Source organism: Mus pahari, chromosome 13 (assembly GCF_900095145.1).
Source record: "Mus pahari chromosome 13, PAHARI_EIJ_v1.1, whole genome shotgun sequence".
Taxonomy (NCBI): Eukaryota; Metazoa; Chordata; class Mammalia; order Rodentia; family Muridae; genus Mus; species Mus pahari.
In genome coordinates, this window is record NC_034602.1 from 28298124 (window position 1) to 28314603 (window position 16480).

General features: G+C 44.4%; 1 protein-coding gene across 1 annotated transcript in view; it reads left to right on the plus strand.

The window, feature by feature from the left end:
- Nucleotides 1-16480, plus strand: part of Htt (huntingtin) — a 135550-nt gene that overhangs the window by 107007 nt on the left and 12063 nt on the right. Inside the window, exons 48-58 of the mRNA XM_021211255.2 lie at nt 726-939; nt 1818-1963; nt 3199-3376; nt 4356-4451; nt 7116-7303; nt 9454-9580; nt 12236-12336; nt 13249-13403; nt 13788-13927; nt 14815-14897; nt 16322-16452. Of these exons, the coding sequence (XP_021066914.1) occupies nt 726-939; nt 1818-1963; nt 3199-3376; nt 4356-4451; nt 7116-7303; nt 9454-9580; nt 12236-12336; nt 13249-13403; nt 13788-13927; nt 14815-14897; nt 16322-16452 (1559 nt within the window). The remainder of the gene's footprint in view (nt 1-725; nt 940-1817; nt 1964-3198; nt 3377-4355; nt 4452-7115; nt 7304-9453; nt 9581-12235; nt 12337-13248; nt 13404-13787; nt 13928-14814; nt 14898-16321; nt 16453-16480) is intronic.

Genomic DNA, 16480 nt, shown 5'->3' on the forward strand with positions numbered 1-16480 from the left:
AAAAAATAAAAGTTTTTGGCATGTGAAATATTGATTTTTTTCCAAGCAGATTTTTGTCTAATATAAGATGCTCTGTGTGCCTTCTCAGGCTGCAGCATTGCTTGGTGCGTTCCACTGGTTTCTTAGATGGCATATTAAACTTGGTGCACTGTCTACATCAATTAAGATTTATCATCCTAGAATTATTTCAAAGAAATATAAGATCATAAAAATTAAAAATATTACTTTAAAATTCAAATATGACAGTGACCAGAAATATTTATTAAGCATGTTAAATGGAGTTGGTGATATACTTATTAATATATGTAACATAGGATATACTTTTTAAAATAGAGAATTCAACTTAGTTTTGTCTTTTAACTTTATTTGTAGTCTAAGATCTTTTCTAGAGTGTATTTCCCACTTTTATTATTGTAAGTTACTTGAGACAAGCTATATCATAAGAGAAAAAGATTTATTTTGACTGATAGTTCTGCACATACAACGTCCAAGGGCTCATCTGGTGATGACTTTACTGTCAGAGTCCCAATGTGGTACAGAGAATCTCCTATGGCAAAAAATAAGGAGCTTGAGTGTCTGTGTTTCTAGAATATTCTCAGAAACATTCCTTTGGTCTGGATTATCTCAGAAGCAAATGCTTGTTGCCTTAACTGTGTGTGTTCCAGCCTGAAGAAAAGCTTACTATCTTTGTTGCTGTTTGTCTTGCATGTAAACTTCTGACCCAGGAGTTCAACCTAAGCCTTTTGGCTCCCTGTTTAAGCCTTGGCATGAGTGAGATTGCTAATGGTCAAAAGAGTCCCCTCTTTGAAGCAGCCCGTGGGGTGACTCTGGACCGGGTGACCAGTGTTGTTCAGCAGCTTCCTGCTGTCCATCAAGTCTTCCAGCCTTTCCTGCCTATAGAGCCCACAGCCTACTGGAGCAAGTTGAATGATCTGCTTGGTAATTTAAATACAGTTCCCTTGGATGCTTGTCTGTCTGTCTTCTCTGTCACTCTGTCTCTCTTTATGGGTGATAGGAATGGAAGTAGCAGAATGGACCAGCCAGAGGGACACTGAGTCACACACTGAACCTAGAGCTGCCAACTCTGCTAGATCAGCTGACCAACAAGCCTCTGGGACCCTCCTGTCTCAGCCCTAAGTGCTGAGGTTACAGGTGTACACCACAGCCAGGTTTCACATGAGATCTTGGATTCCAAACTCAAGTCCTCATGCTTGCACAGGAAGCACTTATCCACCAACCCATCCTCTCAGCTCGAGTTATCTTAGTGTTTTAGTTATTTTATTTTATGTTATAGTTGTCTGCATGTATGTCTTCACCGCATGCATACAGTGCCCATGGAGCCAGAAGATGGCATCAAATCCCATGGGACTGGAATTACAGGTGGCTGTGAACACACTATGTGACTGTTGGAGAATTACTGAGCTATCTCTCTAGCTACAAATTGCCACAGTTTTTAAAAGTATTACCAATTCTGCACAGTGCTTTTCCTCAAGCATGCATATAGTCAGAACTGTTGAACTAAAACACTGGAAAGGCTGACAGAAATATCTGAGAAACTGCACCAAATCCTTAGCTCTAAACATCTTTCTTTGTTGCTTGACCTGGACATAGAAACTCAGGTTCTAAGCCCTTCAGGAACAGTGGGTTAGACTCAGGGCAAACCATGTCCTGACTTTATGTAGCACATATGAGTGAGCATGTACAGATGTGTTCTCTTGGTCTTGGCAACCTCAAATTCACATAGTTGTGTGAAGGCTTCTGAAGGGGAGGGGCCTGTGCTCACAGTCAAAGTCACTCATGTCAGTCTCATGTTTCAGGTGATACCACATCATACCAGTCTCTGACCATACTTGCCCGTGCCCTGGCACAGTACCTGGTGGTGCTCTCCAAAGTGCCTGCTCATTTGCACCTTCCTTCTGAGAAGGAGGGGGACACGGTGAAGTTTGTGGTAATGACACTTGAGGTAAGAGCAGCTCTGAAATTGTGTGTCTCTGCGAGGACAGGATATATGAGTAGCACTAAGATGAAAGTCCTTGAAAACTGACGGTGTGGAGTACAATAGTGCACACATTAGCCCAACTGCTTTGGAGGCAGAGGCAGAATTGTGGGTTCCTGGTCTATAAGGATGTGCCTGAGTATATAGCTAGACGCTATTTGAATAAACAGGAAGACGGGGAATGCCTATTGGCAAAGTCTGATTCACGTGATGGTACAGAGTACCTTTTACCCTCACCTCTGGGAAGCAAGGAGGTCTGTAAGACATCCCTTTACCCTACACTATAAACCTAGTGTGGGTCCTAAATAAAATCTAGACAGTGTTAACATTTTAAATTGGGCAGTGAAGCTGGACATTTCACCCAGAAACACTTGGGCCCTCAAAATGTGTCTATACATGCACTGTAGTTTTGTTACCTTGCCGTGGGCATGCTGAGAAAGAGCCTCACTATGCCAGAGCTGTGCTGCCAATCCTGAACAAGGGTTGACACCTTACCCTAAGAGAAGAAAGTCAGTATCCTGAGGGTGTATGATGCAAAGGCACCAGGTGAACCAGGCTAAGTTAGGTAGTCTTTGACCTTGTCTTAGAAGACAGGAAAGCAAATGTGTATGTAAAGTATTGGGTGGCAGCTCCTAGTCATACTCTGCACTGCACATGCCATGCCATGACACTTGTTTCCTATAACAACTCTGTAGGGTGAACTCTGTTCCCATTTCACACAAGGGGAAAGAAGCTCAGAGAGGTTCAGGGACTTGCTAGAAGTCACTAGTCATAAATCATACTCCCAAACTCAGTGTTGTAATTGAGATACAAAACAAAACAGATTCTGCTTCTTTAAAAAAAAAAATCCAATGTTGCAGGAACCCTCAAGACCCTGACTGGAGGCTTCTTTGTATGTGGCTCAAATCAAGTTTCTATGGGCACCCATGGTTCTAAAGGAAAAAGACACCTAGGGTGGTTGGGCATTCTGGCAGAGGGAGGGCTGGAACTTGGGGTATAGGTGGATCAGGACTGAATATTAAGAAAGCTAGAATGACAATCTAGAGATGTGGGTCAGGGGCCATTCTTCTGCAAGGAAGTTGTCTGATCTCCCGCCCTCTCCATCTGTCGGTGGTCTTCCGTAGCTTTTATTGGCACTGCTTCCCTAGAGGTCCCTGAGATAGAGTCCTGGGTGAGCATTCTAACACAGTGCTTCCCTTTAGGCCCTCTCATGGCATTTGATCCATGAGCAGATCCCACTGAGTCTGGACCTCCAAGCCGGGCTAGACTGCTGCTGCCTGGCACTACAGGTGCCTGGCCTCTGGGGGGTGCTGTCCTCCCCAGAGTACGTGACTCATGCCTGCTCCCTCATCCATTGTGTGCGATTCATCCTGGAAGCCAGTAAGTTTTTGTCTATGAATGATTTTCTTGTCTTTACACAGATCAACTGATAATCAGCAGTACATGTCAGTCTGGAATATTTTTTCTTCCTGTCTTGTATTTCCCAAGAACCAAGTTAGGACTTGGGGTAGAATGGATAGATTGTAGGTGCTGCCTTCAGAAGGCCCGGTTGTTTACCCCCAGACCTTGACATTACACTAGAGCTTAACTTGAATTTGCTTTTCTAGCTATTTTGTTTAGAGTTTGGAGTTCTAGCTCTTAAAAAATATTTTTTAAGTTTTATCCCTTTGATCTTTAGTCTTAGTTGACTATTTGATGTTCTTAGTCCTAGATGATTATAAGATTAATAAGATTACATTCAATAGATGACTTCTGTTAGAGTTGAAGTGTGTGCTAGCATACTGCATTGTAATGCTAATATGTTGTAAAATAAAAGGGATTCATTCTTTTCAAGGAACAGTGTCCTCAACAAGGGTCATTAGCTAAAAATTTTTAAAAATTGGACATTATAGTTTACATGTTAGAGGATGTTTTGAAGTTTTATGTTTTCAAATTAAACATTATAGAGTGGTGTTTTGATCTTTCATTGTTTAAATTGTTTTCATCTGTGCATTGTAGTCAACTTGGAAACAAAGATCCAGGGATTAATTTTAAAAAGCTAAGCTTCTTAGTCAAAGTGATGCTTTTAGCAGTATTGAGTTGTGAATAGTCTGATAAAAACTCTCAGGGTAGAGATGGCAGACAGTGCATTTAGCAGCCTCAGTGTGGAGCACAAGTCTTTGTGTGTTCATGACTAGCCAAAGCACTGGTGCCTGCATCTGCTGTTCTCCAGTGCTTTCAGTTTTACAGAGATTGCTTCTAGAAATCTAGCCCTCAGTTGACCTGTCATCGTACGTTTCTATGAGGCTGCACAGGTATGAAGTACCTTAAATACAAAGAAGGGTTAAAGTTTAAAGTGTCTGTTCTGCTGTAATTTCAGTTGCAGTACAACCTGGAGACCAGCTTCTCGGCCCTGAAAGCAGGTCACGTACTCCAAGAGCTGTCAGAAAGGAGGAAGCCGACTCAGATATGCAAAGTAAGTCTTTTCCCCTTTTGTGTTTCTCTGGAGCCCCCAAATTCATTGGCAAAAGAAACTCATGAAGGGGACTCTGGGAAACATTTCTCTTGCTGTCCTGAGGGCTCATCTAGACTTGAAGGGGCAAAAGGGCTTTTTGACCATGGCTGCATATTTGTTCCTGGTTTTGTGAGCCCTTTTTTTCTGGTGAAGATCCCCTTTCCTCAATCAGTGGTCTGACTCATCCTACATCCTTCCTCACAACCTGGATTTGTACCTCTTCCCTGGGAAGCACTGCCCCACCCCCACTGTCTTCACCTCAGCACTTAGCTCATGACTGCTACTTTAGGATGAATGTCTTTTCTTTGTCTGTGCTCTCAAGGTTACTGCTTGGTTGGTCTGTTGTAAATGACTATCAAGTATGTATTAAATTCTGAATGAGTAACTCAAAATTTTAAGGAATTTGAAGTTAGTGCAGATGCTATATGATATACTATAACCTTAGTGACTATTTCAGACATCTCTTTAGTGATATTTGTTGACTTGTTTGCTTTGCCACTGGTCTTCCTCTGTAGCTCAGGCTGACAATGAATTCATGACTCTCACGCCTCAACCTCTTAAGTAGTAGATGCTGTCATTACTTTGAAAAATAATACTGAAATCACCATCTAGGGTAGCTGTTGTCTTAGTTACAATTTCCATTGCTGTGAAGAGGCACCATGACCAAGGCAAGTCTTGTAAAGGACAACATTTAATTGGGGCTGGCTTACAGGTTCAGAGGTTCAGTCCATTATCATCATGGCAGTAAGATGGCAGTGTGCCAGCAGACATGCTGCTGGGGAAACTGAGAGTTCTGTGTCTTGATCCAACTACAACCAGGAGAAACTATCTCATGGACAACTAGGAGGAGGGTCTCAAAACCCACCCCCACAGTGACACACTTCCTCCAGTAAGGCCACACCTCCTAATAGTGCTACTCCTGGACTAAGCATATTGAAACCACCACAGCTCTCTTACTGTGACAGTTGTGGCAAGGCAAAGGACATTTTGGCCAACTGAGTCCTTGACTCCTAACTGCCAGGCTTCTAGACTCTTTTGAGTTACTTGATCTCAAAGGCTCAAATACTATAGCTACAGCACTTCTTCCACAGGCAGGTAACACTCAACATTATCTTTCCTTGGGTCAGCAGGAGCCTTTGTAATCACAAGTATAAAACTGTCTAGTCACAGCCCAGTATTATGACACAGGCCTGGAAATGCAGCAGGAGGATCATGACTTTGGGTCTACTCTGAGCTGTATAATGAGAGAAACTATTTTAAAAGGCAGGGATTCCCTATCTTTAGCTTTTCAATTCATTCCCAAGATTATGTAGTTGAACAGAGGCCCTTGAGCAACACCATCTTAGTACAGCCTGGGCTCTCTCTTGGTTTCTGACTGGAGCCCTTCAGTTGCTGGAATTTACTTCACCTCACAGTCTGGTCAACTCAGGTTATTCTGGTCTTCTGTTGTAAGGATAAGACACAGGTAAGGAAATCACGTCATGGAAAACACTGGAATAAATGCTCACCATCTTGAGAATGGGTAGGTGGGCCCAGTGGCAGGAGATGTCTTTTTTTTTTTTTTTTTTTTTTTAAGATTTATTTATTTATTATATGTAAGTACACTGTAGCTGTCTTCAGACACTCCAGAAGAGGGCGTCAGATCTTGTTACGGATGGTTGTGAGCCACCATGTGGTTGCTGGGATTTGAACTCTGGACCTTCGGAAGAGCAGTCAGGTGCTCTTACCCACTGAGCCATCTCACCAGCCCGGCAGGAGATGTCTTAATTCAGGCAGATGAAGTTTTGCTTATCCTCTGTGACTTGAGGTCAGTTAATGAAGTTCTGGTCAGAAGAAGCAACCTGCATTTTGCTTTTTAAATTTTTAAGTCACGACCATAGGTTAGTATTTTAAAAAAAAAAAAAAAAAATGTTATATGTAAGGGTGTTTTGCCTGCCTGTATGTCTGCACCACATGCATGCAATGCCCAGGGAGTCCAGAACAAAGTGCTAGGTCCCATGGGAATGGAGTTATACATTGTTATGGGATACTATGTGAGTGCTTGGAATTGAGCCCAGGTCCTCTGAAAGAGCAGACAGTGCTCTTAACCACTGAGCCATCTCTACCATCTAAGCTGGTACTACTTGAAGTTAGTCTGACACTCATTTCTTTTAGCTTGGGCTAGATTCCTTAAGCTCAAAAAGGATCCTTTTTCTGTACCAGAAAGTGCCTAAATTGTTGAATCTCATGGACGGGGTAACTATCTGTTTATTTAAACTTTCACCAACTAAACAGGTTGTTCTTAAATTCTATGCTGTATCAAGACTCAGTTAATATGAAGGGTCCCCACCCTCAAGACTCTTACAGGGCAGGTTGGAGGTTATCATGCTTTCTCACTCCACTGCTAGAATTCCCATCTAGGGCTGAAGCTCAAGTTCAAAACCATTGCTGTATTCCCGGTAGAAGTGGAAAGGTTTGCAGGGTTTGGATGAATACTAAGGAAGTAAAACCTCGGGCCTTAAGTGAGCAACCCAAAATCTGAATCAACTGGAAGGGCTCTTAGGCTGGGGTTCTCTATGGGCATGCAGAGGAAGGGTGGCACCGTGTTCTCACAGACTTCTCTCTTTATCACCATTGCCTGTGTAGACCTCAGTCACGTCACTTCGGCCTGCGAGATGGTGGCAGACATGGTGGAATCCCTGCAGTCAGTGCTGGCCTTGGGCCACAAGAGGAACAGCACCCTGCCTTCATTTCTCACAGCTGTGCTGAAAAACATTGTTATCAGTCTGGCCCGCCTCCCCCTAGTTAACAGCTATACTCGTGTGCCTCCTCTGGTAAGTTGGATCTTGCTCAATTTGATATGTAACCAGGCCGCAAACTTGGGATCCTCCCCTCTTACCTCCCAAAGCTAGAATTACATGCCCAGTTTATCACATAGTCTTCATTATTGTGACACTCCCTGCGATAGTTCAAGCATTTTCATATGGTTTAACGCTGTGTTGCCCCCCCCCCAAACATTCTGTGTAGTAGGTATAAGGAAAAATACTGCATTTCAAAAAACTGACTGAAGTACTAAACTGTATCTCCACTGATAATTCACGTTGGATATGATTCTAAAGTGATTAAGCTAATTAATAGTAAGCCAGAAATTACGTTCTTAAATTAGTTTTTTCAAAAGTGTCACCTCTGAAGAGATTCATACAAAGCTGGGCATAGTGGTACATGCAGAGGCATGCAGATCTCTAAGTTCTAGGTCAGCCTGGTCTATACAGTTCTAGGACAGCCAGGGTTAAATAGTGAGACACTGTCTTAGAGATCGAGAAGGATTGATTCATACATTTAGGGACAACCACTATTGTAGGTCTTCTCTTGAAATTTTCTTCATGAATCAGCTTAAAATAGGCTGGTTCTAGCCAGGCGTGGTGGTGCACGCCTTTAATCCCAGCAGTCGGGAGGCAGAGGCAGGCGGATTTCTGAGTTCGAGGCCAGCCTGGTATACAGAGTGAGTTCCAGGGCTATACAGAGAAACCCTGTCTCGAAAAACCAAAAATAAATAAATAAATACATTAAAAATTAGCTGGTTCTTGGGTTTTGTTCCAGTTCACAGTGAGAGCTTAGCATGGAAAAAGGGTTAACAGCAGCTAGGCTGACCTCAGTCTGCTGAAATAGCATGCCAGACATATCCTTTCCTACAAAAATCCTCATCAAGAAAGCAAAGCTGCCCCACAGGTGATTTGAACCATAGCACAGAGCCAGACCAGGGAGCCAGATAAGAAAGAGTGATTTATTCTGCATAGATAGGGCATGTGCCTACTACTGGCCATAGCTACAGCGTGTGTGTGCTTGCATGTAAGATCCTGGAAAAGTTCACATCTAGAACATGACATTCACTGGACCTTAGAGTTGCTGGGGCCCAATCTGAGTGCTGTGGCCCAGCTATGCCAGAAGTGCCTATAGAACAGAGAGGTGTGGACATTGGGAAGAGAGCAATAGAAAGCCAAAAGCTCATCTAACATTGCTGCATGAGGCTCAGCCCTGGGCAGTATTCCTTGTAAAGACTGTATAAGAAGGTGGTATAGGAGTCATAGAAGGCTCTTGTGGAATCTGCCTCATAGGCTATATGCTGTAGGTAAATCTCCATCAAGAGCTTTTAATCCAGGCCAGGCAGTGGTGGTACACACCTTTAATCCCAGCACTTGGGAGGCAGAGGCAAGTGGATTTCTGAGTTCCAGGCCAGCCTGGTCTACAGAGTGAGTTCCAGGACAGCCAGGGCTACACAGAAGAAACCCTGTCTTGATAAACGAAAAAAGAAAAAAGAGCTCTTAATCCGATACCTTGAGTGCCCTGGGCAGGAAAGTAGCTGTAGAAAACACTGCAGAACCTCCCCTGGGCATGCCCCCAGAGACTTCCGTGGGTGGTGTAAGAGATTTACAGAAGGTTAGTTGGGTTGTAGAAATCTGGGGAGGTTCCCTTAGGTCCTCATTGCTTTACTGAGGCACATAGCTGAGCTTGCTAGATGGTCCTGCTCCTGGAACAGTGTGAGGTGTACCTCGGGGCTCCCTTTTGTGCGTGGTGCTTATCTACATATCGAATGGCAAAACTCAGCCTCTCACAGTTGATAGAAATGAGCAGTGGGGTTGTCCTTGAGACTGAATTTCATTAGTGTTTGCCTCTTTTCTAACACACTTGATGTTTGTGGGTAGCAGCATTTCCTACAAGGAATGCAGCTTGTGTACAGGCAGCCTGAGGGGTGTAACAAGCAGGGCTGGCCTTGGGGGGGGGGGGCAGAGCAGAGTGGTGGGAGTCAAGCTTGGCATTGAAGGTTCTAGGCACAAGGGTGGGAGCCTCTGTGGAAGGGCACAGGCTCTGGACAAGTCAGAGTAGTAAAGGTGGGAGGGCAGCTGAGAGACAAGGGACAAGGGACACTGGGGGTCTCTTGTCTTCCTCATGGCATCTCCATCCACCTGGCTTTTCATCTTCTCAGGTATGGAAACTCGGGTGGTCACCCAAGCCTGGAGGGGATTTTGGCACAGTGTTTCCTGAGATCCCTGTAGAGTTCCTCCAGGAGAAGGAGATCCTCAAGGAGTTCATCTACCGCATCAACACCCTAGGTATCCCACAGTCCTCTTCAGTCCCCATATGCCACCTCCTAGACCTGAAGCTTCAGGGTAGGGCCATCGCACTCGGCAACTGAAAAGGTTCTGGGGTGACAATGCTGCAAGCCTTCACACTTTTCACAGTACAAATAGAATTATGGTGGAAAGTAGACCTAGATGTAGATGGATGAGTGTAGTGGGGGTGCACACCAGGCTTCTTAGTAACTGTCAGGGGAAGCCAGTTCTGTCTTCACATTGTCTATTCACACTAAACCATACAGGTGGGCTGGGGATGTGCTTCACTGTAGTGTTTGTCTAGTACCAAGGAAGCCCAGGCGTCAGTCTCCAGAGCTGCAACAGACAGTAGTGGAAATCACGTCCTCATGTCTTCCTGCTTGCCACTTTGACATTGTGTTCTCACTTGATTCATTTTTCTTATATGCAGAATGAGCAGCTTGGGAAAACATGGCAAGCTAGGTGTCACAGGGACAGAGTGATAGAATGAGGGAAGGTAGATTTGGCCAGACAGCCCTGCTCATCCCTTTGCTGACAGGGTAGGATCTTCAGTGCTGTGGTCCATAGAATGGAGACTGTGTCTATTTTATATGTTTGCTACAGACATGAACATGAAAAATACACTTAGTGTCTCAGTAAGCAGTAGAATGAGTAGTTCTCCTGTCAGGGCTCTTCTGCTTCCTGAAGCACAGTCTAAATTGCTGCTGCTGCTCATCATTATTATTATTATTCCTCCTCCTCCTCCTCCTCCTCCTCCTCCTCTTTTGACAGTTTTCTGGTTGAGGATGTGCCTTAATGACTGTTCTATTCTGTGAAGAGACACCATGACCAAGGCAACTCTTATGAAGGAAAACATTTAGTTGGTGGCTTACTTATAGTTTCAGAAAGTTAGTTCATTATCATCATGGTGAAAGCAGACAGTCATGGTGCTGGAGCAGTAGTTAAGAGCTTTACATCCTGATCCACAGGCAGCAGGCAGAAAGAGGGAGAGAGAGATAGAGAGACAGGGCCTGGTGTGGGCTTTTCAAACCTCAAGGCCCAGTCACAATGACAAACCTCCTCCAACAAGGCCATACCTTCTAATCCTTCACAAATAGTATATCACCTAGTTACCAAGTATGCAAATGTATGAGCCTATGGACGCCAATCTGATTGGACTTTGTGGTTATAGTCCTCATAGCCTTTCCCTTCTTGGGTATTTCCTAAAAGAATCTGGGCACCAGATCCACTACCTGGTCCAAGTTAGGTCCTAGGGACTCTTCAAGTTTTCTTATTCAGATCTCAGCAACATGCCTCCACTTCATCTCCGTGCGCAGTAACTTCTGAGTAGGAGTCGGGCGCCTCCCATGAAGGACATTTTTACTTCCCATCTTACTTGTCTGTTGCTGTGGTAAACACCATGACCAAAAGCAACTTGAGGAGGAAGATGTTTATTTCTCTTTATAGCTTATAAGTATATCACTGAAGGAAGCCAGGGCAGGAGCACAGGACAGGAACCTAGAGGCAGAAACAGGAGCAGAGGCCATGGAGGAGTGCTGCTTACCAGCTTGCTCACCAAGGCTTGCTCAGCCTGCTTTCTCAAAGCACTCAGGACTGTCACCCCAGGGGTGGTTCCACCAGTATAGGCTGGGCCCTACCACATTGATCACTAATTAAGAAAACTTCCTTCAAACTTACTTACAGGCCAATATTTGGAGGCAGCTTTTCAACTGAGAGTTCCTCTTCCTAGATAAATCTAGCTTGTGTCAAGTTGACATAACTAGCCAGCACATTCCCTTTGCTCCTGCCCACTTATGCCTTCCCTGGGCAGTTATCAGTTGGGTCTGTCTCCTGATGTCAGGATTCACTTGAATCTGAGTTATGCCCCATGTTCCAGGAGGTCCTAGCACTTGATGCTCTACTTTTCTGGTTCTTTTTACTGCATCTTGGCCTTACAAGGAGTGCTGTAGATATTTTGAGGTCTTGGTGGGAACATCAAGTGCAGCTATTTGCTGAACTTTCTCTGATTGGCCTCCTAGACTGCTAGAGTGGTCCTAGCCCAATACCATGCTTTTTTTTTTTTTTTTTTAAAAAGTCTGTCTCTGGAGTGGCTTTCACTGTTTGCATTTATTTACTTAGTGGAGGCAGGACCCACGTGAACATCTCATAGTGCAGCATGCACATGGAGAGCAGAAGACAGCTGACAGGAATTGATTCCCTCCTCCTTCCATGTGGTCTCTGAGAATTGGACTCAGATTGTCAGCCATCTCACAGGCTTTATAGCTACAGAATTATTATCTATATGGCTCTGTGGTCTGCTCTGAGGTCTCACAGTCAGACTTAACATGAGACTTTTAAAATGCTTCGTGGGCAGGACTAGCCTGACCAGCTTAAGTGATTGACGCCTTTGTAGACAGCCTTGTCACTGTCCTATACAGTGGGGGATTGAAGGGCAATCTAGGCTGCTGAACTTGGCCAGTGCCTCTTGGCCTCGATAGCATAACTGATCTCCATGTGCTGTTGTATCCTTTATGATAAATGGAGAGAATGGCATCGCTCATGCTGTAGGATTGCTCTGAAGGTGGTGCCCTAGGAGCAGCACTGATGGAATTACATCGTCAGTGTCTCCTCGTGGGTTTGGGGAGTCAGGAAACTAATGTAATGATTGATTCCCAGGGTGGACCAGTCGTACCCAATTCGAAGAAACTTGGGCCACCCTCCTTGGTGTCCTGGTGACTCAGCCCCTGGTGATGGAACAGGAAGAGAGCCCACCAGAGGTGAGACTTCCATAACTAGGGGGTGGCTAACTGGAATCCTATAGCTGTGAAAGCTGGAGACTCCATGTTTTGAAACAGAAAAACAGGCTGATCATGTGCCATCTGATGGTGCAGAGTAAAGACAAATGCCCTCAGGCTTGGAGACTGAGGCTTCCAGTAGCTACTAGGTTGTGTCTTTCACTATGATACATTCCACTTCAATGATCAATGACCTGGTTCTTTCAGTACTGTTATGTTCTACTTACTTATCACGATCTGAAAGAATGTCATTGAACTAAAATAAAAAAGGCAATGAATCTAGGACATGCACATGTACTTGTTTGGTTGGGTTTTGTTGTTGTTTGTTTGTTTTAACTATCTTATAGGTTTTGCTTTGTTAGCTTAATTGCTTTGTTAGTATTAATGTGTACCATGCTAATATGACATGAATAACAACCACCATATCTTTGTAAAATGAGGGAGGTTCTGGGTGTTAAAAGTACTGGGATATAAGCCCTTGATTCTGAGAAATATGTAGTAAACTGTGGAAATGACAGATAAAAAAGTGAATCTATATAGATCACAGGTCATCAGTATTATCTTCAAACTCATCTGTAACTGCCAGGCTGCCATAGGCAGTGTTCTAAAATGATGATAGAATTTAAGAGCAATTTTCTCCAAGGTAAATTTCTATTTGGAGTTATATGCCAAACATTTGGATACTTCAGGTTTACTCCAAGTCTCAGGTATGTAGGTGTAACCAGTTCTGAGCAAACTTGGACTTAAGACCCTGACTGTGGGAAGCCATAGCTCTTAAGTGATCTGATCTTCCTGTATGAGGCCATGTGGCCTATGGGCTCTGTGTGAATTAGAGGCAGGATGAGTAGTTGGTATCTTCTTATCATGTTGTCAATGTGTGGACTGTTCCTCTAGGAAGACACAGAAAGAACCCAGATCCATGTCCTGGCTGTGCAGGCCATCACCTCTCTAGTGCTCAGTGCAATGACCGTGCCTGTGGCTGGCAATCCAGCTGTAAGCTGCTTGGAGCAACAGCCCCGGAATAAGCCACTGAAGGCTCTCGATACCAGGTTTGCCTGAGTTCTTATGTGGTCCAATGCAGAGGATGGTGAGGTAGCCCACTTCCCCTAGCCCTCTCCTTTGTTATAAGAATTGATGTAATAATTCTTACTGGTTCTTTCAATACTGTTACGTTTTGTGTCTGTGGCCTTGCCCTGAGATACAGATCCAAAAAGGATTTTTGTCAACAGTGGCAACTGAGAATTTAGTCTGATATGTTATGGGCATCACTGGGTGTTGGTGTAGACTTGTGGGTCAAGAATGAGCACCTACTGAAGGGTTTGTTTTTTGTTAAACCAGCTGCTTCAGGCAAGTTAAAGAGAAGTCCTGGTGGCTTTCACTTCTCTGATGTTTGAAGAAAGCAAACATGTTTTTTCCTTGGTTCTGAATTTTAGATTTGGAAGAAAGCTGAGCATGATCAGAGGGATTGTAGAACAAGAAATCCAAGAGATGGTTTCCCAAAGAGAGAATACTGCCACTCACCATTCTCACCAGGCATGGGATCCTGTCCCTTCTCTGTTACCAGCTACTACAGGTACAGGAAGAAGCTAGAACAAGAGTATGGCTGTCATTTTTGCTGTGGCTTAACAAGGAGGCTGCGTGCTGAGTGTATTGCCCCCATTCACAAGTCTCAGCTTCGTCTGGATGGCCATGAGCGTCAGGGTGTATCACCTCACTTAAATGAAAAGCACTTTCTTTCCATTGTGTGTATTAATTGTACAAAGTTTTGTGTTTCATAAGGACATTTTCATACAAGCACATAATGTATATTGAATAAGCCACCCCCAAAACCTCCTTACCATTCCCTTTGCCCACCTTCCCTTCCTTCCCTTTGCTGGCCCCACTATGTTATTGTTGAACAAACTGCTTCAGTCTCATAATTGCTAAATTGTTTTAGGAATTGTTTGTTGTTGTAAATTTAAGTACCTTGAAGACTTTATTTGGGAAAGTTTGTGTATGGAAATGCAGTGTGTAGTGTATCCCAAACCGGTTTTGGCAATATTGAATTAAACAGAGCACTGAGACTTTAAATAGTCATGGGACTTAGACCTTGAGGAGCGTCTGTCTGGGCCAGTAGCATAGGTGAGAAATGGCATACTTGCTCTGGAACGTCTTGAGAGAGGTATGGATAGATGGCATAGCAGCTCAGAGTACAGCTGTGGGGAGGACAGTAGAGTACCTTGGGAGAGGATGGGCAGTGTGCGATCCAATGGAGTTAACTTGAGGCAGCCATCGCAGAAGAGATAGTCTAGTTTGCCCACTGGGCCTGACAGCTCAACAGGCTGCAAACGGACAGTACTCCAAGACCTTCTGCCTCTGTATAGCTGGAGTATCCTGCCCATGGGGATGACACCTAGATTAGGCAAATATCTGTCGAGGCAGAAGCAGGGTCTCATGCAGTGGTGTGCTAATGTTTGACAGGTGCTCTCATCAGCCATGACAAGCTGCTGCTGCAGATCAACCCAGAGCGGGAGCCAGGCAACATGAGCTACAAGCTGGGCCAGGTAGGTCAATTTTACCAATCCACACCCTTCTATAAGGACTGTGGGCTGGAATTATAACCATTTTGAGCTTGAGCCACATACCATATTCAGTAAAAAGTTTTTATTTATGTACTTTATTCTAGATTTCAATATATTTTGCATATAAGCATACAGATGTTTATAAAACATGTGAGACAGGAGAGAACCAAGAAGCATGAAAGGTCAGAGAGGAGAGAATGGAGTCAGCTGAGAGCTGTCAGGCATATGTACTACTGAAAGTTTCCTGGCTGCTAGCTGAGAGGGTAGCTAAGTGTCCGCTCAGCAGGCAGCTGGCAGTTGAACAGTTCACTTCATTCAGAACAATAAGGATAGCTAACAGTTACCACTGCAGGGTCAGGGAGATGTGATGCCTGCTGCCTTTCTAGACAAACCTCTGTGCCTTCTTACCTTTACAGAGAAACTTCCACCCTAAGGTAGGTCACAGTGATGGTTAGAATGTAGTGTGCTTTTGATGCAGTGTTTCTGAAGGTGGGGTGATGAGTAAGATGCCTGGGGCTCCTGGGCACATGATTATATTCTAGGTTCCATGTCCCTGATGGCTGTGTTGAACTCATCTGTCTGTTTCCTTCAGTACTTGAGGCCAGCTCCAATGTCTGTAACCTGAATGTAGTAGGACTGTGTGGGGCCAAAGTATAGATCTAGCCCTGCCTTGCCTGGGATATCTGCCAGCTATTAAAAAAAAAAAAAAAACCTGCTGGACTGTGCTGCCACTCCATTTTGGGGAAAGAGATGGTAAAGGGGGCTGAGCATGGAGAACACTGGCACCTGGAGTCATAGCTCACAGCTTGCCTTCACTGGAGCTGAGATCTGAGATCATGAGGGAAAATGCAGGAGGATTTGTAGAGGAGCAATCAAAGTGGAAGTCACTGTTCATCCTGAGAATGCAAAGACCACTTCATCTGCAACTAACTACATTTGGGAGCTTGGGACTCTTGGCTGCCCCGCACACCTTCCTAAAACAAACACATCTCCTTCTGCATCCTTGGAGAAATTTCTGTAACCAAGCAGCCAGAAAAACAGGTTTTATAATTGGAAAACACAAATGAGTGGGACCAGGTGTATAAAATCCATGTATGGGCCCTTCTCTCCAGGGTGTGGTCAGCTGTCACTTAGAAGCACTTAGTGTCACTCTTTGGTGTTGCTTTTACTTCATACCCTCTCCAGACACTCATTCAGGCTTTGAACCTGAGGTCAGAGTTCTTCTGCCAACAGTTTAGAACCTTTACCCTACTACCCAGGGGTTCCACTGATAGTAACATTTGAGTCTGAGTGAATCATTACAGTGGCCATATGTGCTCAGACCAGGAGGACCAGACTGTACCTACCCAAGAAGAACCTGTGGCCTTTACCTATGTCCTTATCTCTGGTGCCTGCTTCTATGACAGGTGTCCATACACTCCGTGTGGCTGGGAAATAACATCACACCCCTGAGAGAGGAGGAATGGGATGAGGAGGAGGAGGAGGAAACTGATGTCCCTGCACCAACGTCACCACCTGTGTCTCCAGTCAATTCCAGGTTTACTGGCTTTATTTTTTTTTAATAA